Source organism: Urtica dioica, chromosome 3 (assembly GCF_054948205.1).
Source record: "Urtica dioica subsp. dioica isolate 48M chromosome 3, U.dioica_male_clone48M_v1_H2, whole genome shotgun sequence".
Taxonomy (NCBI): domain Eukaryota; kingdom Viridiplantae; phylum Streptophyta; class Magnoliopsida; order Rosales; family Urticaceae; genus Urtica; species Urtica dioica.
In genome coordinates this window covers 1,581,034-1,606,669 of record NC_142758.1, presented here as the reverse complement: position 1 = coordinate 1,606,669, position 25,636 = coordinate 1,581,034, and the positions used below count along the sequence as shown (strand labels likewise).

Here is a 25,636-nt window from a genome sequence, read left to right as displayed (position 1 = left end):
TTTTACAGCCAGTAGACTACTATCAGCCTTTGTAAATGTATCACGGCGTGTGGGTCGAATTATTGTAGTGATGAAATGTTTATGAGCTAGTTTGTGTGCGAATAAAGAGCCAATGGTTAACAATTGCTTAGTTGAATGATCATGGATATATATATATATATATATATATATATATATATATATATATATATATATATATATTTTCATTCTTTATTATAAAATAACACGGAAATAAAGGTTGTGTTTGGTAGTTAATTCAAAAAGTTTTTGTTTTCTATTTTCTAATTTTTGTAGTTGTACTAAAAAATTATTTTGCAGTTGTTTTCAAAAAGCTGTTTGGTACAGTTTTCATTTTTGTTTTTGAGAAAGTGAAAAAACAGAAAAAAAATGTTTGGTATAGTTTTCATTTTTGTTTTTGAAAGAATGAAAAGAGAAGATGAGGAGAAAGAGGAGAGAAGAAAAGAAAAAAAATTTCAAAAACACCTTTTATTTGTTTTCAGTTTTCTTTACTTTTTTCCAAAACAACTTCAAAAATTTTTGAAATTTTTTTCCGAAAACACTTTACCAAACACATTTTCCAATTTTGTTTCCTATTTTCACTTCTTGAAAACTCAAAAACAGTTTTTGAGTTGATAAACAAACGCACCCAAATACATTACACTATTTACGATCGTTTCTGGAACCATTAAACAAATAGAGTTGCTTTTGTGAACCTTTATCAATAATGTTTTTTTTTTTTTTTTTATAAATATTTTGTTGGATATAAACTACAAACAATTAGATACATGCCACATCTTGTGGCTGTGAGTGTGGATTTGACACGAAAATATACACATATTTGTTCCTTAATAGGGAAAATATCAAGAGTATCCTTTGTGTTTAATCGAAATGCGATATTTATCCCCTCTATTTCTAGAAATATCAGACATATCCCTCCAGTTTAATATAAATGACATATACATCCCCTAAAAAATGTTATATTACAAATATCACCCTTTTTCGTTTATTTTTTACAAAAAAATAATTTGAAATCCCCTAAATACCCTTAATGAAATAATTTTTTTTATCTTCTATTCTATATACAAAAAAATTAAATTAAAAATTTCTTTATAAAAAGTTAAGGTTTTTTTTTATAAAGAGAGATTTTGATTTTTTTTAATAAAATAGTAAATAAATATTTATTCTATTAAGGGTATTTTGAAGAGTTCAAATTATTTTTTTGTAAAAAATAAACGAAAAGAGTGATATTTGTAATATAACATTTTTTTAGGGAAGGTATATGTCATTTATATTAAACTGAAGGGATATATCTGATATTTCTAAAAATAGAGGGGATAAATCTAGCATTTCGATTAAACACGATGGATACTCTAAATATTTTCCCCTTTTCATATTACTAGTTTTGTAGGCGCCCGGGCATCTCTAAAATCTAATTATTACATTGTAATAGTGATGATAATATTGGTATCTTATTATTATTATTATTATTATATCTTCGTACGGCAGCATAGTTGTACTTTTACAACATTATGAAGTTTAGGCTTATAAGCAAATGTGTGTTTGAAATCGTATATAAAAAGAAATCTCCCAATTTTAATAATAAATATTAATTATCTCATAAACAAATTTACTAGATGATAGAAGAGATTTATTAGTATCTAGATAAAAAAAAATAAACTTACTTATAAAATCATTCTATTTTACATTTTTGTTGATGATAATTAATCACGATATTTTATAGAGGGCAAACTAGCAACGTAGTCATTTTGAAACGTGGTTTTTAGTTTTTAGCCCACGTTTGGTAAATTTTGTAATCTAGCCATTTACTGAAATAAACGAATATTAAAAGACAAAATTACCCTTCATTAAATAAACAATTATCATATATTAATAAATTAATAAAATAAAAGAAATGAATGACAAAATATAACTCTAGCCAATTATAGATCACAAAAATCTATAAAAATTTGAAAATACATATGGAGATTTTGCAGATTAGATCGGCCAAAAAATCAAAAGGGAAAAAAAAGAAGCTTGAGATCTGGTCACACCGTTAATTTTGCTCGCCCTTCACCTTCGTCACCGCGAACGAAACCGATCCGACTCCGCCGCCATCTGAAACGATAAATAAACAAAAATATACATAAATAAACACTAATTTTGCTCGCCCTTCACCCTCGTCACCGCGAACGAAACCGATCCGACTCCGCCGCCATCTGAAACAATAAGAGTTAATTTTAGTAAAAAATGGTTAATTTTAGTAACAACGAAGAATATTCCACACAGACTTTTGATGTGTAGAACAGCATGGATGATCCGGATAAAAAAACGTTTGAAGGTTGAAGAAGTATAATCGAAATGAAAGTTAATTTCAGTAAATAATGGTTAATTATAGTGACCACCAATTAATACGTGTCAAATTAACTGAAATAAACAGCTAACAAAGTTTAAAAAAAAAAAATCCCAGATCCAACAAAAAAGATATTCGAGATTTGACAAAAATACAGAAAAAGACGAAGATGATGACCTTCGATCGTGATCCACCAATTCGCAGATGGCGATTTTCTTTTTCCAATCCATTTCTGGAAGTTTCTCACTAAGAAGCCCTTTGAGACCTGGATTCTGAGCTCCATCGAAGTAATGGAATCAGACTCAGAAATACGCAACAAAATCACCGAGCCAACCGCGGTTAGATAGATTCAATCGCTGGAGCCATTTGTTGAAATATTAACATTTTGTGTATGCTAAACCCATAAATATGAAATATTCCCTCTCTGTATGAAGACTTCCCTCTCTGTATGAAGACAAAAAAATTCACAATTCAATCGTGATAATAAATGTTAGATAATAAATAAGAGAGAGCGAAAATAGTGATGTTTTAAATTGGAAACAATTGTGTGCTTAACCGTAGTGGGTATCACATGACAGATTTTTTTTAAAGGTTAATAATGTAAATGTCTATCATATTATAATGGCCACGTAGGATTAATTGGCTATGTTTGAAACAATTATGAAACGTTGGCTAGATTACAATTTCAACGTTTCAAGTGACTTAGTTCGTATAATTTTTCTTTTATAAATGTAAATGAATCTATCAACAATTCATAGACCTCTTTTACACAAAACAAAATAAAAAAAGCTGAAATAGTTATTTTAAATTGCAATTTGCTAGTTTCACACCAAATATGCTTGACAAAATTTGGATTGGGGTTATACTTTTAAAAATTGAATAGATGTATATATAGTATATTGAAATTAAATTTGTGCTATTGCCCAACAATGTAATTTTTGTCATTACTTATATTTTTATGATATTTTGTTTTCATGTTTTTATATGTTAATTTTGGGAAATGGATTGGATTGCCCCATTTTTTTTAGCCGTAGGGATTTATGTTCCATTACATATTTGTTTCCAAATCAAAGCTTTTGTTTAGTGTAAAATTGTATGCAAATGCATGGTATTTTAAGATGAAAATACGAGAGACATAGAAGTTTACCAATCTCAATATGGAGACAATAAATGCCATTTTCTCGTAAATTTTAATTAATAATATGTAAGATAATATGTAACGTTAGAATTGAAAAATGATCCAAGTAATTGCATATGAAGTTTTTAATTTAACTCTTGAACTCATGTTTAGTATTGCAATGGGTATCGTTTAAGATATTATTATGAGAATTAATATAATAAGCTAAATTAAAACAGGAAACTACAATAAGAATCTTGATGTTTTTTTAAGAAAAAAACTGAATGTTAAATGAAAACAAAAGCACTAAACACAGAAAGAATCTTAATATTTATTATTTAGTTAAGATCAATTAAAAAAAATGAATGATTTGAGTTTTAGCAATTCTATTGTGTCTAGATGAGAAAATAATAATATTGATCAAATCTAATAGAATCATCTCCATAAATAGTTGATTTGAGTTGTGTTATACATGATTAATCCCAATTGATAAAATTACGTGTGTGTTTTCTGATTTATTAGTTGTTATTTTTTATTAAATTATCTAGCTTATTTTTAATCATTTAAAATTTATATTTTAATTAATTCTACTATCAGTAAAAAATAAATGTTAAAGCAAAACATAATGCAAACATACCATCTTGTAATTTCAAAGTAGAATAAGCAACAGTGTTAGCCTATTAAATACATAAAAATTATTGAGTAGTAAACAAAAAATAGAAAGAAAAGAAAAACGGGTTCGTTTGATTAGAAAGAGGAAAGCAAAGTGTAAACAAAAAATATAAAAGTATAAACAATGAGGATAAAATAATAACATGATGGGAAAGAAGAAAAAAAAAAAAAAGATATGAGAGAGAGAGGGTGTAGGGAAAAAAATAGAAAAAAAATAGCAGAGACAAAGCAGTGAGCCCCGCATGCAAAAAAAAAAAAAAAAAAAAAAAAAAAAAAAAAACCCTTAAAAATATAAGTAGATTCATAAAGGTAGTTCAAGGCCCTATTTATTTACAATGAATAGTTTCCATCTCCGATTCATTTTACGTACCACTTTTATCAATTAACTTTTAAATTTCAATACAAAACTAATTAATAAGCTAATTAACAAATTTCGTGAACAAAATATAAACTATACCTAAAACTAACAAAATCTAAATATTAAACATGTTAATTACTAACATACAAACTATATAACAATTTTTTTTTTCAAATTTCATTAACCTAATCTAATTAATTAATAACAAACAAATAAAAAAAAATTGTCACTAACCTTCGGCGGCTACTATATACCCATTAAATTAATTAGAGATGACTAAAATATCATTCATTTAATTTGAAAAATATCTAAACGTAGGAATTAAAACCAATAAAATATGTTCAGCTTTCAAACTAAAAAAACAACCACTCTGCGTTTAGAAAATAAAATTTAAAAAGGAAACTAAAAAAATCAGAACTAATTAAAAGTAAAAAAATAGGGACTAGTTTTTGAAAATTGGATTACATTAGACGATTTCGTTTGTAAACAAACGAACTAGTTTTACACTTATTGAATAGCATTCACAAACAAACAAACAAACAAATATTGTATATGATTAATTGTAAAAATGTGTTTTCTTGTTTTTATTGTGTTTTTTTTTATTTATTTATTCTTAAAATACAAAGTAGTTGCGTTTATAAACAAACAAGCTATGTTTATTTAAAATAAAAAAGTATTTTTATGATTTTTTATAAATAAAAAAGCATAAAAAAACCATTGAGTACTGCTATAATAATTAATAATTACGAATTGGCCTTTGAGTGACTAGGTCACGAAAGGGAAGATACGGCTGATGGTGTAGGGGTTCGAAAGTTCGCTGAACATATAACCAGTCCATGGATGTATCTTGAGGTACCGACTTTAGGAAACGCCTAATCTCGCGATGGGATATTTTTGTGAACCCAAATTATTATGAATCTCGCAGGACAAAGGGTAGCAACCCACTCTGCTTCGGTCAACCCGCTCACAAGAAATATCGACCTAGCAACGAATGAGCGGGATCCCGGCTCTTCTCACTACGCCTCCTGGGGCACTGGATTAAGTGACGATGATCCTGAATTGGAGAGAGGAAGTCCATGAGATGCAAGAGAGCCGAGTTACTGTTGCGATATTTATGTACGTAAGTGCACGTAGTCGTTCAAGTAGTATAATCGTAAAAACGAGTCGGTCCCACAAAGACTATGCTTAACCGAAATTCAATTAATTAGCAACGAATTGAACTCAAGGAAACAAAGGTGATTGTCAACTAAGAATGCAAAAATTAAATAAAACAAAAAATAAATGTTGATGAACGGATGAGTAGAAGGTAAGGGCAATGGCTTTGCTAAACTTTCCTATGGTCGAGATTTCCTAGAATTACACACAATTTTTCGGTTATCTCTCTCTCTCTCTCTCTTTCTCCACTACTCATGTAATTATTGTTAAATCTCTCTCGAGCATCTAACAACCTATATTAATACCAGATTTTTATTACAATCAAGAGTGTACATACGACTCCATAGCAGCTTAACTATCTCTAACTTAGGAATATACTACGGTGAACTAATCCTTATGCACGATTATCTAATTCTCTCTCGAGCGACTAAACAGTCCTAGAAATCATGAATGAGGTCAAGAATCTCAAACAAGCATTAAACACATAATTAATTCAAGCGATAGAGAAGATGAACAGAAAAATACTTCAATTAAAATATAATGAATCCATAACTATATCCAAACAAAGCTAAACCATCACCATTAAGGGGTCTAGTTCATGGCGACAACTAGAACAAAAAAACAAAATAAACAACAGCTATCTCCAAAAACCATATCAAAATCAAGCATAATTAAAAGGGGGTTCCAAGGATATAGAGTTAAGAAAGAAAAATGCTGAATCGCAGTTGTCAATCGGCGATGAACGACGGTCTTCTTCTCTGGTTTCCTCTTCTCTCCCAACTAGCCAAACACTATTCTAAAAATTAAAACAAAGCACAAGATGTGTTTTTGAGAGCCTAAAGTCGAATATATAGGTTAATGGGTGATTTTCAGAGCTATTGGACCCTTAGATGAGATCATAGGGTAAAAAACACTTAAAAATCGGGAAATTGACGAAAACTGTGACTTTTGGGCACCGCAGCGCGCTAAAACGCGGTGATTGGGCGCGGTCTATTGCGGATTCTCAGTGCGGCGCGCTGAAATTGGGCAGCTGGGCAACAATTTTGTATCAGCCATAACTTTTTGCTCCGATGCTTGATTTTTGCAAATAAATATGCTTTGGAAAGTTAAGAGAAATCTCTATCCAATTATGGAATTGGATCAAACAAAATCTTCAATTTAAAATCTCAAAAGCATGCAGAAGAGGATGTCGTGTTTCTTGTTTTGCTCTAAGTTGCTCAAACGTATCTGAATCATCTTGAATTGTCCTGGAACGTTGCGGCACGACATAGATGTGTCTATATTTGACGCTAAACATCTAAGTCGTGATGGAACGCTGAAATTTGTTTGTGATTAGTCTATACGTATGTAGTTAGAACAAAAATCACATATGCAGGTCCGTAAGTTTAGGTTCACTCAGTGGGAATGTTATGTGCATGTTGTGTGGAAGAGACATGGACATGCTTAGACTATATGCATCGAAATGCATGTTAATGTCACAATATGGACCAATATAAATCTTAAGGAGGTCCTAGACACATATGTCATATTCTCAGACTGAGATTATTTTGCTCATACTAACATAGATTGGTAAATACTTATATTTTGGGAGTCTGAGATACGATTGGTAAAGAAATGAATTTACAAATACGAAATATGGAATCTATAAGGGATTTATTGTGACTCGTGTTTTCACAACATAATACGAGATTAGTTACTATCGTATTTTCACAACATGTTTCAAATTCACAAAATGAGGTTTGACCAAGAAATGTCTTGGTCAAAATTTTTAACTACAACGATATTGAATTATTCACCAAAAATATTTGTGCATTAACAAACAAACCACTTTAGCTCAAGAGCTAAAGGTGTTCCAAAATTGTTTTATATTAATGAGAGGGAAAAAAACAATATAGATTGCAATATTCAAAAAGTATAAATCAGCAGGGAAAACTCTCTCTCTCTCTTTAGGGGGGGAATATAAAGCTTCATGGGAAACAGAGTTCCATAATGAGGTTGGAGAGCATCTGGATCAAGCCTGGGCCCACGCCTTACTTTGAGACTGGCCCGCCAACACATTGGGCGTTGTTGATGGACCACCATCCCCCTTAATTTGCTGCCTCAATTCAATTTTATTTAATTTACAAATTATGATGTGGAGCTGGCAAATCATGACAAACAAAAAAAAGTTGGCTTTCTTCGAATTCACATATAGTAAACAAAATTCTAGGTTGTATTTTCCATTAAATTTACCAAATTTTTTTTTACAAATTAAAATTTACCATTTTAGAGCCAATTGATTATTTTCTTATGTAACGTAAATTTTAATGTCTTACTGAAAGTAACTGCTTGCCTGTGCGGCTATGCCAATTGATTCTTAACCGCTTTCTGTTCTTATTTTTGCTCTGAATATAATTTTTTTTTTTTTTTTTATGTCCGTTAATTAGCTCTTGCAAATTAAAATAATAACGTCAAAAACATTCTTTTGACTTTTATTTCTCCTTTCCTTGAATCCAAATTTATTTTTTCCTATTAAAATTATTTTTCTTCAAACCATCTTTCTTCTTTGGCTGTCATTCCACTCAAAACCTCCTTTATCTGTCTTCATAAAACCATCTCTCTCTCTCTCTCTAACAAACTTCATATTTTCTTTTGAAGAAGATTCTCGTATTCAAACAAGCCTTTTTTGATCGTTCAATCTTCATAATATACAGCCTCTGTTTTTCTCATCTTTCTCTCCATCTTCTTTCTTTGTAAATATCCACACCCAAAAAAAAAAAAAAAAAACAGAGCACCAAAAATGGCTGCCAGTAAATTCGCGACCACGTTACACCGAAGCACGAACAGAATCACTCTAATACTCGTCTATGCTTTTCTGGAATGGACTCTGATCGCTCTGTTGCTCTTGAACTCTCTGTTCTCGTACCTGATCGTCAAGTTCTCCGACTACTTTGGCCTGAAACGGCCGTGCCTATGGTGTTCGAGGCTTGACCACGTCTTCGAGCCTCAGAGGAGCGATAATTGTCCGAGAGATCTCGTCTGCGAAGCTCACGCGAAGGAGATTTCCGGTCTCGAGTACTGCCTGAGCCATCGGAGGCTCGCCGAGTCGCGAGACCTGTGCGAGGATTGTTGCTCGGCCTCGGCTTCGGCTTCCGAGGCCGACGGGTGGTCGAAGAGGTTCGCTTTCTTTCCATGGACGAAGCAGATTGGAGTGATCAGTGGAAATGAGTTTTTGGAGTCCGAGTCGGAGGAAGAAGAGGAAGAGGAAGAGAATTCCAAGTGTTCTTGTTGCGGAGCGAGTTTGAGCGCCAAGAGGTTCGCTTTCAATCCTTGTATCGTAATCAAACCTCCTTCCTGGGGGGTTTTGGATTATCCTCGGAAGAAAGGCGTGGCTGAAGACGATGATCAGACTTTCGAAGCGGATATCTCCGATCACAGCCGATCGGATTTCATCGCCGATCACCGCGAAGAAGACGAAGAACATAGTGTTGAGGTAAACAGACTTGAAAATGAGGCTGTTGGAGATGAAACGAACGAGCTTGTGGGAAAAGAGGTGAAAATTGAAGAGGATTATTGCTGTTTCACCGTGAAGAGTGATCAAGTTGATGATTTCGCGGCCGTTGGAATTCCTGATCCGCATTTGGAGTTTGTCATTGGTCAAGAGGTCTGTGAGTTGATCCCCATTATCGAGAACCAAAACCAGGAAAACTACGAGGCCAATCACAACGACGAAGAAGACAGAAAAGAAGAAGAAGAAGATAGAAAAGGAGCGAGTTCTGGGTTTCAAGACGTGATATTGGACTTCGAAACAGATTTGAAGATGAGAGACGAGTCTGTCAACGAGACATGGCTCGGCCTCGGAGAGACCTTAATGGAGCTGGTTTCTCCGGCAGAGACGAGGCCATTTCAGCCGGTTCTCATCTCTCAGGGGACTCAGACTGTCTTCGAGGACGACTCAGACTTCCTTGTTCTTCGTCAAGGTACTAATACTACTACTAAATAAATCCTTATCTTGTTCCACTTCAACTGTTCTTTTTGTTTAATTCAAACACATTTTTCTCTTTTTGCAAATGCTCGCAGTAAGTGACGCCGATGAAGAAGAAGAAGAAGACGATGACGAAGAAATTGACGGAGAGATATCGATAGGGACAGAGATTCCAGATCACGAACAAGTTGAGAGCTGTTCATACACCGATCCCTGCGAACACGAAGACCCATCTTCTACCACGAATTGCTTCGAACTGCATTTCAACTGCAACTACGGTATGATCACCGACTCGGTCACAAGCCAACAATCTAATACCCTTTATTTGAGAATTTCAATTACCATAGCTTTAAGTCTCTTCAATCTGTTTCTTTGAGCCCTTTTGGCACAATATCAAGATAAGTCTCTTCATCGTCTTGATGTTGGATCCTTAGAGCAAGGAAGGACGGAGCTAGACTCCAAACTTAAAGGAGGCTAAAGTCGAAAAAATATTTCAGAGAGAGCTAATTTATAAATTTTTAAGATAAGAATTACAAGAAAAAGAAAAAATTTAAATTTGGGTAAAATATATATAAAAATAAATAAAATAAAAATTGAAATGGGTTTACGTTGTCTCCGTCCCTGCTTAAGAGAGAATGCTGAATCCCCGATAATGTAAAGGGAAAGTAACATTTGCGGGCATGTGTGTATGTAGGCACTGTAAATGCGGAAGAAAGTGAAAATTTGAAGAAAAAAAATAAAAATGGTAGGGAGAATGCATGAGAAAATTAAAATTCTTTTTTATATTAAATTCAAACAAAGCTAAAAAAACACGAGTTCTCTTTTTTTTTTTTTTTTCCTCTCACATTTTCCGAGTTCCAAACGGACCAATAAAGAGAAGAGAGAATGTATGTCTGAATCCCCGAGAACATAAAAGGAAAGTAAGATTTGTGGGACGTGTGTACGAGCAGAGGTGGATGTGGAAGAGAACGAGAGCGAAAGCGAGAGCCCGAGGTCGACGGAGGGGCTGAGGGCGGCTCTGAGGGCGGTGTACGCTGAGCTGGAGGAGGAGCGGAGCGCGGCGGCGGTGGCGGCGAGCCAGACGATGGCCATGATCAACCGCCTGCAGGAGGAGAAGGCGGCGGTGCTGATGGAGGCGGTGCATTACCGGCGGGTGATGGAGGAGCAATCCGAGTACCACCGCTCCCTCCTCTTCGCCGGCTCAGACTCCGACGAGGCTGCCACGCCCGAGGACGCCGTCCCGCACTGCGCCGACGCCGACGACGATGGATTCCCGAAGGGGCATTATCGTCATTTCGGTTGTCGTGGGCCGGGGAACGCCAAGAGGCTGTTGCCGCTCTTTGACGCGGCCGGAGATGATGACGTGGCGGAGGAGGAGGAGGAGTTTTTGCGGCGGTGCCTACAGAAAGGCGACGAGGGGTTGGGAATGCTCGCTGACATCCTCCGCCAGCTCCGGACAGTCGAACAGGCGGCTGTTCTCCACGGAGTTTTTTCATGAACTACTCATTTGGTAGGAAATTTTTTTGTTTTTTTTCTTATTTAAGAAAATGAGGTTCAGCTTGTAGTGCCATTGTATTATATTGTTTGCTAATGAGTTTTCGCTTGTTTTGTTTTATGTAATTGTGTGAGTTTTTTTTTTTTTTTTTTTTTTTTTTTTTTTTTTCAGAAGTGAGAATTTCATCAAAGGTTCAATGTGGAAAGAGGGAGGTTCCAGGGAAAATTCGAAATTTTTTTTACAATTTTTATTTTATTTTATTGTTTTTTTTTTATTAATTTGTTGGTGTCCCAATTAAACAACCCAAATAATTATGGGTTGATTGTGCCATGACCACCTTTTGCTGGGAAAAAATGTGGTTACGAGCCTGTGCCTCTATTAGCCTAGTAGGGAAAATGTGAGTTTTAGCCAATTCTGTAGTGTGTAAAAGGGAAAGGAAAAAAATAAATAAATAAAGATGAAAACAAATTTAGCTAAGCTGGAGAGAGTAGGATTAGTTTAATTAGACATTTTTTGAACTAGACTTTCTCATTTTCTTTACTTTTTATAATGGGCTAATATTTTTTCCTTCTTTTTTTTTTTTCAAATTTGGGAAGAGAAAGCGAGTAAGTAACTCCTGTTTTTCCCTTTCCGTAGTGTCTCTAGTCTCTACTCTCTACTGGGTTTGGTTTACTATAATTAATATATAATGTTACCAACCTTGTATCCTACCACTTGTAATTGTAAGTAAGCATAAAAAAGTGAGGATTTGTTTGTAATTGTCTACAATATATGGAGGGTTCTCTGTTCCTTTCTTTTTGTAATGCGAATGCCTGGATTACTTGATAGAAAACACATATAATGATGATGACAAGACAGTGAAGCTGATTTGGATTTGGATTTGGATTTTGCTTTAAGCATAAAACAAGATGTGTTAGGTGAAAAAAATAATTGATTAGCGAAAAAAGGGAAAAATATAATAAAATTTTATGATTCCAAAAAACATTTATTGTTTTCGACATCCTTTACCCCCTTTGTTTAGGTTTTGTAGCTATATAACTAATTTGCAAAATAACAGATTTGGTTAATTATCGTTATTTAACAACTATTTATATTAACTAAAACAAGTTGGTAGCCAAAATGACAGATTTACCCTTAATACACTTTCAAAATCACATTTTTTTTATTGATTCAATTAATATTAATCATAATTGATTTCTTTCCAAATTGATAAGAATATTTTGTATTCGTAAACCATATTAATAGTTATAAACCAATTAATTAATGTGTGTGTTTTTTCGTTTGTAATTCACATTAACTATTATTTACATTATTAACCCGCAAATCATATATTTTATTTTTTAAATCCTTATTTTCAACGTCAGTCTTTTGAATGTCGTGCATCATCATTAGGTTGTTAATAACTTTTAATTTGTCTTCTTGTGGCTTCATAACCGAGCTCTTCTTCCCACTTATTTGGTTCACATTGAGTTTAAAACTAATGTGCCTTGCAAAATTCATTAAAAATTACTTAAAGTTATGAAATGATTAAACATGATTAACAATAACTAGTAGTACTAATGACCAAAAAAATATGCATTACAAACGTAAATGAATTGATTGATGACACTTAATAGTTGTAAATAGTCGTTAATATGCGTTACGGACATAAAAATGCATAAAAATGAATAACGAAAACTTAATCAGATCTGATTGATAATAGTTAATCCCCTTACCAAGTCCTCTGCACTCTCATCGGGTTTTGGCCACTATTCTAGTTAAACATAAATAAACTCATTCAGGCAAATTATCAAACATGTGGTGGTCCTTGTTGCTTTTCTATTGAAAAGGAACATGAAAGCCATTGAGATCGCGAGATTGGAAGATCTGTTCATGGAGACATAGACAGTGGAACTATCTCGATGGTAGTGGCAATGGTGAGTCCAGAGAGAGAGGGAGAGAGAGACGTCTCATTCCCACGACCACTCTCACAATCGAAGCACTTCAATCCAAGGTTTGAGATATCGATACCGTATCAGGACTGAGATTTTATGAGTATACCCCTTACTGCAAGGGTTTACCGTGAGTTTTCTGGAAAAGAAACCCGTAGATTTCTATAATAAATAAATAAATATAAAATAAGTTTCTGTAACTTTTAATTTTATTTGTATTTTTATTTAGAATTGCGACAACCCTTGATTTTCATGAAGTTTTTAACGGGGTTGAGACGGTATTTTGCATCACAGGATTTTCTAACAGTATTGGCGCAGTAAACTCCGATTTTCTTAGTATTTCACAATTTTGTACGTTTCGCTACCGGGATTTGGAGATACGTGGTCTACCGGGCAGGAACTCACCGACTACCTCAGTAACTCAAGCATTGCCTCAATCACGATAAGATCTGCCGACCTCTTTCTTCGGTGATTCTACAACAAGCTCACGACAGACTCGTGGAAACAATAGTCGCTAAGAAATCCAGGGCCACACATATCTTCCTTTTCCTTCTCATTAAGAAAGTGGTCATTCTTCTTTAGTGATGCACGCAATCGACGTGAATAATAACTACTCCGCGCTAATTACTATTTAGGAAACAAATCAATATCGTAATGAATAATAAATCATTGATAATATGTTTTTTTTTAATTTGAAACAATTTAGTGGCCAAGGTTAAATTTGGAAATGAAAAAACTACCTAATGTTACTACATACGCAAATGACCATTTTTAAACAAATAATTAAATCGTTAGTCAATTGCAATTGACTAGTTTAATATGGCTTCATTAGAACTCCAATCTGTTGGTTTCTTGTGTTATTGAAAGCACGACAAAGACACTTGATTTTGTGGTCACTGTTCATTGTGAAACGTGCCAGGCGGATAAATTTATTCAAGTTTGACTTGTACTGGAGACTCAATCGATCGTTCTCAGTAATCTAATCTCTACTTGGATTTGACATAACGTTGAACATAGGGAAAATCAAATTAGAATGAGTTCTAAATATAGAACTTTGGAAGATATATAGAGAACGAGGTTGAGAGAGATATAAAGAGTGAGATAGACCATTATTTTTTAGGTTTAAATATTTTAGAGTACTTGACTAGAAATTTTATCGAAATTTTGGCAGAGTTTTTCCTATTATATCAACAAACCAAAAACCTGCAATTTCATATAAAAATATATATATATATATATATATGTATAAACATATATATATATATATATATGTATAAACATATATATATATATATATATATATATATATATATATATGTATAAACATATATATATATATATATATGTATAAACATATATATATATATATATATATATATATATATATATATATATATATATATACTAGCCATAAATATCCTATTGATCAACTAAACCATAAAACGAGCCTCAATGGCTCGATCACTACAATTTAACAATTAAAAAGCAATAAATAAAAAAAATTAATGATATAAATTTAATTTCAATCTAAAAATATATTTCAATTTAACTAAGTCTATTATAATTATAATATTAACTTAATTTAATTATTAATAAAATGTTTCTAAAGTACCTAATTATTACAATTTTAATTTCGATTTAAGTTAACTAAACTGGTTTTAATAAACATATTAACTAATGAATTAACTTGACACATAAAATAGTATTTCTAAGAAAATTAAACTAATTAATTAATTTATTAATAACTCATTAAATTAGCAAACAATTTTATTTCTAACGACAGAGAAGGGAGGCTTGGACTAGGCGGGACGGAAAAGCTGCGGTGATGGTCGGAGACGTGCGTGGCTGCGAGAAGAAAGAGAAAGAGCGAGGGTCGGAGTAGTTGTGGCGGATCTCAGCCGGAGGTGGTGGCGGGTCTTGGCCGGAGGATGTTTTCATGGGTTTGGGGCAGGGAGGCCGGATGGCGATGGTAGTGGTGGTGAAGGATTTTGGAGGTTGTGGTGGTAGTCGCCCGGAGAGAGAGTGAGAGATAGATATATATGGTGAAATAGAGAGATTAACCGATTGAGAGTCGTCAGAGGTGGAAGAAGAGTTCATCCAGGAGTTCGAGAAGGAGAGGCGGTTGGAGATTCCGGCGTGGTGGTCGTCGGCCGGAGCTACAATAAAGAGAAAGTGGGCGAGAGAGAGAGAAATAGAGGAGAAAAGAGTGAAATAGAAGGTGAGAGAGAGAAACTAAACAAAATTTGTTGCCGGAGTAATTGAAAATCGAAGTTGGACGAAGAGAGATAGAGAGATAGGATTGGAGAACTCTGTAAACTCAGAATGAAGATGAGGAAGAAGAGCAACGCGATTTATAATGTGACCTAACAATTAGAAACGACAAGTCGCTTTTAATGTTTAGGTGAATTGCACGGCGTTGTTTTGTTAAAAACTGAATATTTGAGCGGAAAAAACAAGTCGCTCAATATTTCACGAGAAGTGGAAGCGACAAACTGTCGCTTCTAAATCATAATTTTGAATTTTTTGAAACAAAATGTTATTTCTTCTTTCGCTGGGGTGAAAGCGACATGTCGCTTCTAATATGAAAATGTCGCTTCTAATGACATTGTTTCTAATTTCTTTTGTCGCTTTTAAAATTACTTCTTGTAGTACTGCTTATTTACTTAATAATATATTGTTTAAATAATTTATATGAACCATTTAAATGTGTTAACCGATCATTAAAACAGCGCTGACTTTTATTTAAATAAATATCTACAGTCGATAAGAATGCTGAGAAAAAATTTATACCTTATTATGTGTGATGTCGAGTGTGAAACTAGTATTGTGATACATGGAGAGAGATAAATCAATTTCGGTGATTCCGTCAACGACGCTTTCGTCATGGATTGGGATAGACTTTCTTGATCTCTAATGGTATGTATAAATCACTAAGATCTTGATTATTTATGATTGTTTAAATAATGGTGGATTACGTGTCCATTGATGATGTCCGGAAGAACTATCATCAATGGCTGTTGGTGGCTCAATCTGTGGCTAAGAAGCGCTTAACCAGCTTCTCTATGCCAATCTAAAACCCCATCTCTCCCACGTCACTTTTCTCTATTATCTCAACTCCACTCATACGTATATATGATGGCTTTTGTGTATTATAATTTCTTTAATGAGCACCATCTTGAGTTTTGGGTTTCATGTATTACAGTCTTATAAATTGAATTCTCGGCATGCATATATCCTAACTTGAATTTATGGTCTAAAACTATAATACAAAAAATAGACTGAGGATATTCTTTAAAAAATATAAAATAGAAATGACTAAGATAAAAAAAAAAATACTATCATCATTCAAAATAAAGAAAACCTTGAAGTACCTCTTTATAAATAATATTAAAAAGGAAACAGATATGTTTAAATTTTCGTGTCCAATCCACACTCGCAACGAAAAGTCATAAAGGTTCGCAAAAACAAGTCATTTTTATATGTTTAATGACTCCGGAAAAAAATTGTAGATAGTGTACTGTATTTACTTATGTTTTATTTTATAAATAAAGAATGAAAAGAAACTAGAATATTTAGGAGGTTATGCTAAATAATAATTAAACTAAAATATCCTTCTTAAGAATCAATTTCTCTCAATTAAAACTAAATATTGGTTTGGTACAAAAAAAAAAAAGACTAAAATATTGGTTAATTTTCAAACCAAATTCTAAGCGAACCACAGCATATTTACTTCTGATTAAAAAAAAATCTGATAAAAAAAGTATATGAACTTAATTACCACATATCAAAATTTGTGTGGAACTCAGTACAACGAATAGTCTTGAAATAATAATAGATGAAGAAAGACGCAGGCAATCTTTATTCATATCAAATCAAACCAAATGATAATTTGCAGTAAAATATTTAATTAGGAATCTAAACCTTTTAAGCTTTCACTAATTTTTTTAAGGTGATTAGGCTAAATAGCTTATTTAAAGTTATAGATTTGTAAAATAGTCAAAATTTGCCTAAAATTAAAAAAATAGCCAAAATATGCGGTAATCAGGTTTCAAAAACAAAATTAATCTTAGGATTAATATTTTTGAAAGAGATAAATTGCTTATAATAATTATCAAAAAATTTAATCTTAGTGTCAAAAAAAATATTTGACAATATAACTTTGGCTATTTTATTGAAAAATTGAAAATTTAGTTATTTTGCTAATCAATTAGTTTCAAATGGTTATTTTATACAATTTTTTCATTTATTTTATTTAAGAGGGATCCTTAATGAAAATGTATATCTATTTATATTATACGTCTGATATTTTTATTTATTTTTAATTAAACGGATAAACAGAGTAATGGTTTTTTTTTTTGGTGCCAAGTTTTTAAAGGGGATGAAAAATTTAGGCACACCTTTTAGTAGACTAGTGTTCATATTTTTATTAGCAGAAAGAAAATATCAATAGAATACTTAAAAGAGACTGTTCACGTGGTATGGAAAATAAGATAACTAAGTCAGCCATTCTCTTTTCTGTATTATAATGTTATATTTTCTTCTATTTTAGCTTGAACTTGGAAGCAAGAAGATGATCTAAGCGGCAATTATTATAAACACGATTCTATACACTTTCGGCGCTATTTTTCCATTGAATTTGAATCTAATGATTCATGTTTAAGAGCGGCGAGCTGTATTTATTCCAAACCACCCAATAAGCTTCGTACAAAACAAAAAAGTATTTTCTGGTTGGTGAGTCCTCTGAAAATTTTATAACATATACTTTTTTATAAGTACATAATACTTATAAATAATGCACAAATGTCGTTTAGGCAAATTCAGACGAGAAAGTTGGTAAAATATGATCAATATCACATGATTTGGGATGACTAGTTCTCATGAAAATACAATTAGAAGACTTTTGGCCTAAAAACCTAAGAAGTAAAAAAAGCTTGTTATGAAGTGATCTAATCCGAGTGGGCGAGCTGGTCGAGCTAGCGATCTGCGAAGAGCGAGCTGCGAGCTGTGTTGAGCGAGATGAGATCTGAAGTGTTGTGCGAACTGCGAGCTGAGGACAGCAGTTCGTCCGGTCGTTGGATCTTCATGACGTGGCGTGCAAGCTTTCTTCTTCCGGGTCTTTAAATAGAGTTAGGCTTGGCCTCTTCGAAGTAACTTTTCATTCTGTATTCTGAGAGACACTTTTGTAGAGAGAGAAAGTATAGAGAGAGAGAGAGAGAAAGGCTGTGAGATCAAAAGAACATTTGAGAGATTTCTCGAAATACTTGTAATCTGTAACATCTCCAAGAGACGATTGATCTCATTGATAGTGAAGAAACCCCAAGGCTGGACGTAGGTCAATTCACGACCGAACCAGGATAAAATCGCTGAGTCCTTATCCTTTCCGCTTGTTTTTTGTTATTGTTAGTTTTTGCGTGTGTTGCTTGCGATTCAAGTTACGTCTGTGTTCATTAATTTTGTGCGCAGATTGAATTGGTTTGAATCGAAGACTCAACAATTGGTATCAGAGCCACCCTCACACGTACCAAGAACAAAAGATGGGACTCACGAAGATCGAAGTCGAAAGATTCGATGGGAAGGGTGATTTTGCACTATGGAGAGTCAGAATGAGAGCCATTCTTATCCAGATGAAGATTGCCAAAGCATTGGAAGGTGAAAATGGATTGCCTGAAACAATGTCGGCATCGGAGAAATCAGACATCCTCGAAATGGCTTACAGTACCCTTATTCTTCACCTCGGAGATAAGGTGATGAAGGAGGTTTCAAAAGAGAAGACCGCTGCTGGAATTTGGTCAAAGCTAGAGTCCCTGTACATGACCAAATCTCTCTCCAACAGAATTCTTTTGAAAGGAAGACTCTACGGATTCAAGATCCAAGAGGAAAAATCCCTCAGCGAAGGACTCGACGAATTCAACAAGATCATTCTTGACCTCGAGAATATCGAAGTAAAGATTGATGACGAGGATCAAGCTGTGCTCCTTCTAAACGCGCTGCCAAAATCCTTCTCAAATCTTGTTGAAGCAATGAAGTTCGCCAAAGAATCCCTAACCCTTGAAGAAGTTCAGATTGCCATAAAAGCAAAGGATCAGGAATCAAGATCAGAAAAGCGATCAAACGCCGAAAGTCTGAACATTCACGGCAAAGGCAAGAGGAATTCCAAGTCGAACTCGAAGAACAAGCACAAAACCAAAGGCGGAGATTCCAAGGAATCAAAATCCGAAGAACAAAAGGAATTTCCCTATAAGTGCTATCACTGCCACAAGGAAGGTCATATGAAGAAAGATTGCCCTGACAAAGACAAGACTTTCGAGAAGCCAAAGAAACACACCAACGCTGCCATTGCTCAGGAGGGATATGAGAGCGCTGAAGCTCTGAACATCTCCGACCAAGATCCATCAAAGAACTGGGTTCTTGATAGTGGTTGTACATACCACATGTCACCAAACAAGTCCTGGTTTGAGGATCTAAAGCTCGAAGATGGAGGATCAGTGCTACTCGAAAATGACAAGGCTTGCAAGGTTCAAGGGTCAGGTAACATTCGTATCAAGATGTATGATGGTATTGATAGAGTTCTAACCAATGTCCGATATATCCCTAATCTCAAAAGAAACCTAATTTCTTTGGGAACTTTAGAAGACCTTGGTTATAGTTTCAACTCATGGAATGGCCATATCTTGATCAAATGGAAATCTGAAGTTCATATGAAAGGCTTCAAGAAAAATAGTTTGTATTTTTTGATTGGATCTACTGCTGTGGGTAGTGCTAATGTGATTAACAGGGAAAATCTGGCAAGGCTATGGCACCTCAGACTTGGCCATGTCAGTGAGAAAGGAATGAATGAACTTGAGAAGAAAGGCTGTTTTGAGGGTCAATCCCTAGGGAAATTGCAGTTCTGTGAGGACTGCGTCTATGGAAAAAAAGGCAATTCACAGGACTGAGGGAATTCTGGACTACATTCACTCAGATCTTTGGGGTCCCTCAAGGATTGTCTCTCATGGAGGAAGCAGATACTACATGTCCATTATTGATGACTTCTCTAGAAGAGTGTGGGTCTATATCTTGAAGCACAAGTCAGAAGCCTATGACACCTTCAAAGTTTGGAAGACTGCAGTGGAAAACCAAACAGGTAAAAAGGTAAAACGTCTCAGAACTGATAATGGACTTGAGTATTGTGCAGATATCTTCAATGATTTTTGCAGGATTGAAGGAATCCAAAGGCACCACACTGTTGTACACACTCCACATCAAAATGGTCTTGCTGAGAGATTCAACAGAACAATCCTTGAGAGAGTAAGGTGTATGTTATCTCATGCCAAACTGCCTCATTCTTTCTGGGCAGAGGCAGTGAATACAGCATGTTACCTTATCAATAGATGTCCATCCACTGCTATAGATTTGAAAACACCAATGGAAGTTTGGTCTGGTCATAAGTCTAACTATTCAAAATTGAGAATTTTTGGATGTACTGCTTATGCTCATTTGAAACAGGGAAAGTTAGATCACAGGGCAATCAAATGCATCTTTGTGGGATATCCAGATGGGATCAAAGGATACAAGCTCTGGTGTACAGAACCAGGACAAAGGAAATGCATTATAAGCAGAGATGTGGTGTTCAATGAAGAAGATTTTGGGAATAGAAAAGAGTCTTCAGCACAAGACACCTTCATGGCACAAGACCACATCAACAATGATCAGATTGAGGTGGAGCTTCAACCAGAAAATGCTCAAGACACAAACCAACCTGCTCTAGAACAACAACCAGATGAACATGTGATTGAACATGAAGATGAAGCTCAGAATCCAGGTGGAGCTGACCAGGAACCACATGATGAACCAGGGAATGCAGTTCAAAATCAACAAGACTACAACCTTGTTAGAGACAGGGAGAGGAGAGTCTCCAGACCCACTCAAAGGTTTGGTTTTGATCTTACTGCATATGCTTATATGACAGGTTCAGAGATCTTAGAAGAAGAGCCAAGAAACTTCCATGAAGCCTGTCAAAGCAAGAACAAAGACATGTGGAAATCAGCCATGGCTGAAGAGTTGAACTCTCTTAAGCTAAATCACACCTGGACAGTTGTGAACAAACCAGCAGGAAAGAAGATCATTGGATCCAAGTGGATTTTCAAAGTCAAAGAAGGGATACCTGGGGTTGAGAAGCCAAGGTTCAAAGCCAGATTAGTGGCTAAGGGTTACTCACAGCAAGATGGCATTGACTACAATGAGATTTATTCTCCAGTGGTCAAACACAGATCCATAAGAACAATCCTGGCTCTTGTAGCTAATTTCAACTGGGAGTTAGAGCAAATGGATGTCACTACGGCTTTCTTGTATGGCGACCTAGAGGAAGACATCTATATGCAACAACCAGAGGGTCATGAAGATGGAGATGCCAAGTCAAAAGTCTGTCTACTACACAAATCTCTCTATGGTTTGAAATAGTCACCAAGGCAATGGTATCTGAAGTTTGATGACTTCATGATTCAGCACCAATACATGAGAAGTGAATATAATTGGTGTGTCTACTACAAGAGAGTATCCAACAATGTCATGATTTATCTGTTACTCTATGTGGATGATATGTTACTTGTTTGTCCAGATAAATCAGAAATCTGCAGGTTAAAAGCTCAGCTAAAGGAGAGATTCAAAATGAAGGACCTTGGCCCTGCAACAAGGATACTAGGAATGGAGATAAAAAGGGATAGGAAAGCTCACAAGCTTTGGCTCTATCAAAGAAATTATCTGTCAAAAGTTCTTAACAAATTTGAAGCAGGATCATCAAAGCTAGTGATAACCCCTATGGCAAATCATTACAAACTCACTACTGACCAGAGTCCAGTTACTGATGAAGACAAGAGATTCATGGCAAAAATACCTTATGCAAGTGCAGTTGGAAGTTTGATGTTCTCCATGATTTGCTCAAGACCTGATATAGCTTATGCCATAAGCTTGGTCAGTAGATTCATGTCTGATCCAGGAAGAGAGCATTGGAGTGCAGCCAAATGGATTATGAGATACTTGAAAGGTACAATGGATTATGGTCTTGTTTACGGTAACTGTGTGTCTGAATATGTGCAGGTACAAGGCTATGTAGACTCGGACTATGCTAGGAGTATAGACACCAGAAAGTCTCTTACTGGCTATATATTCACAGTTTGTGGAGGAGTTGTGAGCTGGAAGTCTACACTTCAATCTGTGGTTGCCTTATCTACCACGGAAGCTGAATACATGGCTATCACAGAGGCTGTTAAGGAGGCACTCTGGATGAAGGGTTTGCTAACAGAGCTCGGCTACAATCAAAAGCAAGTGACTGTTTTCAGTGACAGTCAAAGTGCCCTACATTTAGCCAAGCACCAGGTCTTTCATGAAAGATCAAAGCACATTGATGTGAAGCTTCATTTTGTCAGAGACGTGATTAACTCAGGTGGAGTTAATGTGATGAAGATCGCTACTGAAAACAACCCGGCTGATATGATGACAAAGTCTCTACCAGCAACAAAGTTTCAACATTGTCTGAAGATAGTCAATGTTGGAAGCTGTGGAAAAGAAGAGTAAATGGACAAGGGGTTTCTGATCTAGATGATTTGAGAAGTCTTAGATCAAGGTGGAGAATTGTTATGAAGTGATCTAATCCAAGTGGGCGAGCTGGTCGAGCTAGACGAGTGGGCGAGCTGGGCGAGCTGGTCGAGCTAGCGATCTGCGAAGAGCGAGCTGCGAGCTGTGTTGAGCGAGATGAGATCTGAAGTGTTGTGCGAACTGCGAGCTGAGGACAGCAGTTCGTCCGGTCGTTGGATCTTCATGACGTGGCGTGCAAGCTTTCTTCTTTCGGGTCTTTAAATAGAGTTAGGCTTGGCCTCTTCGAAGTAACTTTTCATTCTGTATTCTGAGAGACACTTTTGTAGAGAGAGAAAGTATAGAGAGAGAGAGAGAAAGGCTGTGAGATCAAAAGAACAGTTGAGAGATTTCTCGAAATACTTGTAATCTGTAACATCTCCAAGAGACGATTGATCTCATTGATAGTGAAGAAACCCCAAGGCTGGACGTAGGTCAATTCACGACCGAACCAGGATAAAATCGCTGAGTCCTTATCCTTTCCGCTTGTTTTCTGTTATTGTTAGTGTTTGCGTGTGTTGCTTGCGATTCAAGTTACGTCTGTGTTCATTAATTTTGTGCGCAGATTGAATTGGTTTGAATCGAAGACTCAACAAAGCTGTATGGCGATATCAATCTCAAACAAACCCTTAATCTATTTGAATTGATTTGAGAAACGGCCTTTTGACTTATGAAGATCAAAATTTCATCCTCGTTTCACATACGCGCCAACATGACATTATTAAGTTCTCAACTACAGTGTATCTGTTATAGTCTCGTCATTTATTTATTTATTAAACGATTCGTTGTTAAGTTTTTTTTTTTTATTTACTATTGCTGATGTTGTTGCATCTTCATTAGAACAAATGGAACAATAAGTTTGGTGGTTAAAATGGTCAAATTGATCATATTAATATTCTTATACATTAATTTATATTTAAAAGAGACTTTAGTACATTTTTTCGATAAAAAGAGAAGACTATCAAATTTCCTAAACACGTTTTTGACATTCTCAACACTTTTTTTTAGGTCAATATATTTATTTTTAAAAGAGATATCAATTAAATGATACGTATCACTTATACATAAGTCTAAGATTAATGTTACGTATGTAAATTTGGAAAAGAGATTTTCCATTACAGCTGTCAAATTTGCCAAAAATATTGCTTTGTTCTATCGTTACATTTAGGCAAAATAATAAACACATTATCTGAGATGGATTAGAATTCATTTTTAATCTGTGTATATTACACTTATACAAAATATATCTGACAACTTTTTTTTTCAAATTTTTCTTTTCATTCTTTGTTTACATTTTTGTTTGGTATTTCTTCATTTCAATTGTGGGATTGTTGTGTTAAATTGTTTTGTTTTGATTGACAACGATTTTGCCGCCTTACACCGATACGTTATTGGGTTGGGTGTCACGATCCGCGAGCGAAAGCTCGCCCACGAGCCGCGACTGATCAACTCAAAATCATACATAAACTCATAATATAAATATATATTATTCAAAGAATCATGGAAGGTTGCATATGTAAAAATAGTTTATCAAAAATCCCGGAAATTTTTTCATTTTTAATAAAAATTTAGAGTTTTATAGTGACTCATATACACATACATTACGGAATGCTTTAACAAATGAAACTAATCCCCGGTTTGTGAGACCCCATAGCCCATAAGTCAAGGCGATACGTGCTCGGTCTCGGTCTTCAATTCCGATTCCCGCTTACGAGGTTTTTCCTTATCTACATCACCAAGAGTCATGAAGCTATGAGTTAAATGACTTAGTAAGTGAGAGTTTATCTAGAAAAGAAAGTAAACTAAATTCGATATGACGTGTAAACAAACACATAAGTATGCAAGATGAGCACTATATGCAACTAGACTCTAACACTAGAGCATGACTGACGCATGACGTCACACTCTACCTATTCACTTTTCGTCCTGTAAGGTTATACAATTACATCCCCTGCTACAATCCTGGGAACAATAGGCATTTGTCATTGAATACGGTTACAATACTGGTAAACAAAATACGAGTACAATTCTGGTCATTGAATCGAAGTACACAAATATACACGATTATTTGAACATGAAAACACATACAAGCCCTACATCAATATACAACAATATCTTAATCTTCCTTGGCTCATTAGTTATCAGAACCCGCAAATCAGTGGTTTCAATCACATCACCGAGTTCATGATTGTATTCAACATCGTCGTGCAACTCGTTTTCAAATTTGTTGATCTTGTTTAACAGTCCAGATATTATTTGAATCGATCTCGCACACATGAGTCTAGCAATTCCAAAAAGCCACATCCTTTTACAGTTGTGTTATGAAAAACTAATCAAAAGTCATTAAACCAAACAATAAAGGGAAACAAGAATATCATGACATAGAAACACTTCGTGATCGAGCCTTAGTAACTAATCTTGTAATGAAGACAACCGAAAAATTGTCTACCCGAGTTCATGGCGGTCCAAGACGTGCATTCGACGCCGCCCAACCCATAGAAACACTTCGGAGACCTACGACGATGAAATTCAGGTGAACCATCTTCGCCAACGATTGCTGAGATTCGCGATTTCTTCCAATCCGACGATGAACTTTCACTAGCCATTTTTTCGCACAATTGCATAAGCTTTTGGAAAAAATAAAACCCTAGATCGAGAGAAATAACGAGAAGGCCGGATGCGCAGTATAATACTGTCCACATATGAACTACTCATAAATAATAAATATGAAAATAAAAACATCACGAAATCTTACAAAAAAATTTGAAATTTAGACTGATAGAGTAACTTTTTTCAACTTTAAATTATTTCCTATGTATTTTAAGGTATTTCCATCGAAATCCACGGAGAAACCTAACTATAAAGAATTTGGTGATTTATATATTTTTTAAGTATCGTTACTCAAATTTCATTAGCTAAGCAGTGACTTTGCAATTACATCATAGATAGGCAAAGGAGAAAAAGATGGTTGAAAGAAAGCGTTGA

The 25,636-nt window shown here is 34.7% G+C and overlaps 1 protein-coding gene across 2 annotated transcripts; it reads left to right on the top strand.

The window, feature by feature from the left end:
* Positions 1-8,213: 8,213 nt before the first annotated feature.
* LOC149401955 (myosin-binding protein 2-like) lies at positions 8,214-11,567 on the top strand. Of its 2 annotated transcripts, XM_089609428.1 has the most exons (4): positions 8,214-9,611; positions 9,712-9,894; positions 10,567-11,126; positions 11,283-11,567. In XM_089609428.1, the coding sequence occupies exons 1-3, from the start codon at positions 8,432-8,434 to the stop codon at positions 11,112-11,114; spliced, it is 1,911 nt and encodes a 636-aa protein (XP_089465554.1). In that variant the 5' UTR covers positions 8,214-8,431; the 3' UTR covers positions 11,115-11,126; positions 11,283-11,567. The 2 variants fall into 2 exon arrangements, with proteins under 2 accessions (XP_089465554.1, XP_089465553.1); XM_089609427.1 differs by having other exon boundaries at positions 10,567-11,567.
* The last annotated feature ends 14,069 nt before the right edge of the window (positions 11,568-25,636 follow it).

Excerpts from the sequence above, each read along its gene's own strand:
- LOC149401955 (XM_089609428.1), top strand. The coding sequence starts at position 8,432 with ATGGCTGCCAGTAAATTCGCGACCACGTTACACCGAAGCACGAACAGA. Across the intron at positions 9,612-9,711 it reads CTTCCTTGTTCTTCGTCAAG|TAAGTGACGCCGATGAAGAA; the intron begins GTACTAATACTA and ends AAATGCTCGCAG. Across the intron at positions 9,895-10,566 it reads GCATTTCAACTGCAACTACG|AGGTGGATGTGGAAGAGAAC; the intron begins GTATGATCACCG and ends GTGTACGAGCAG.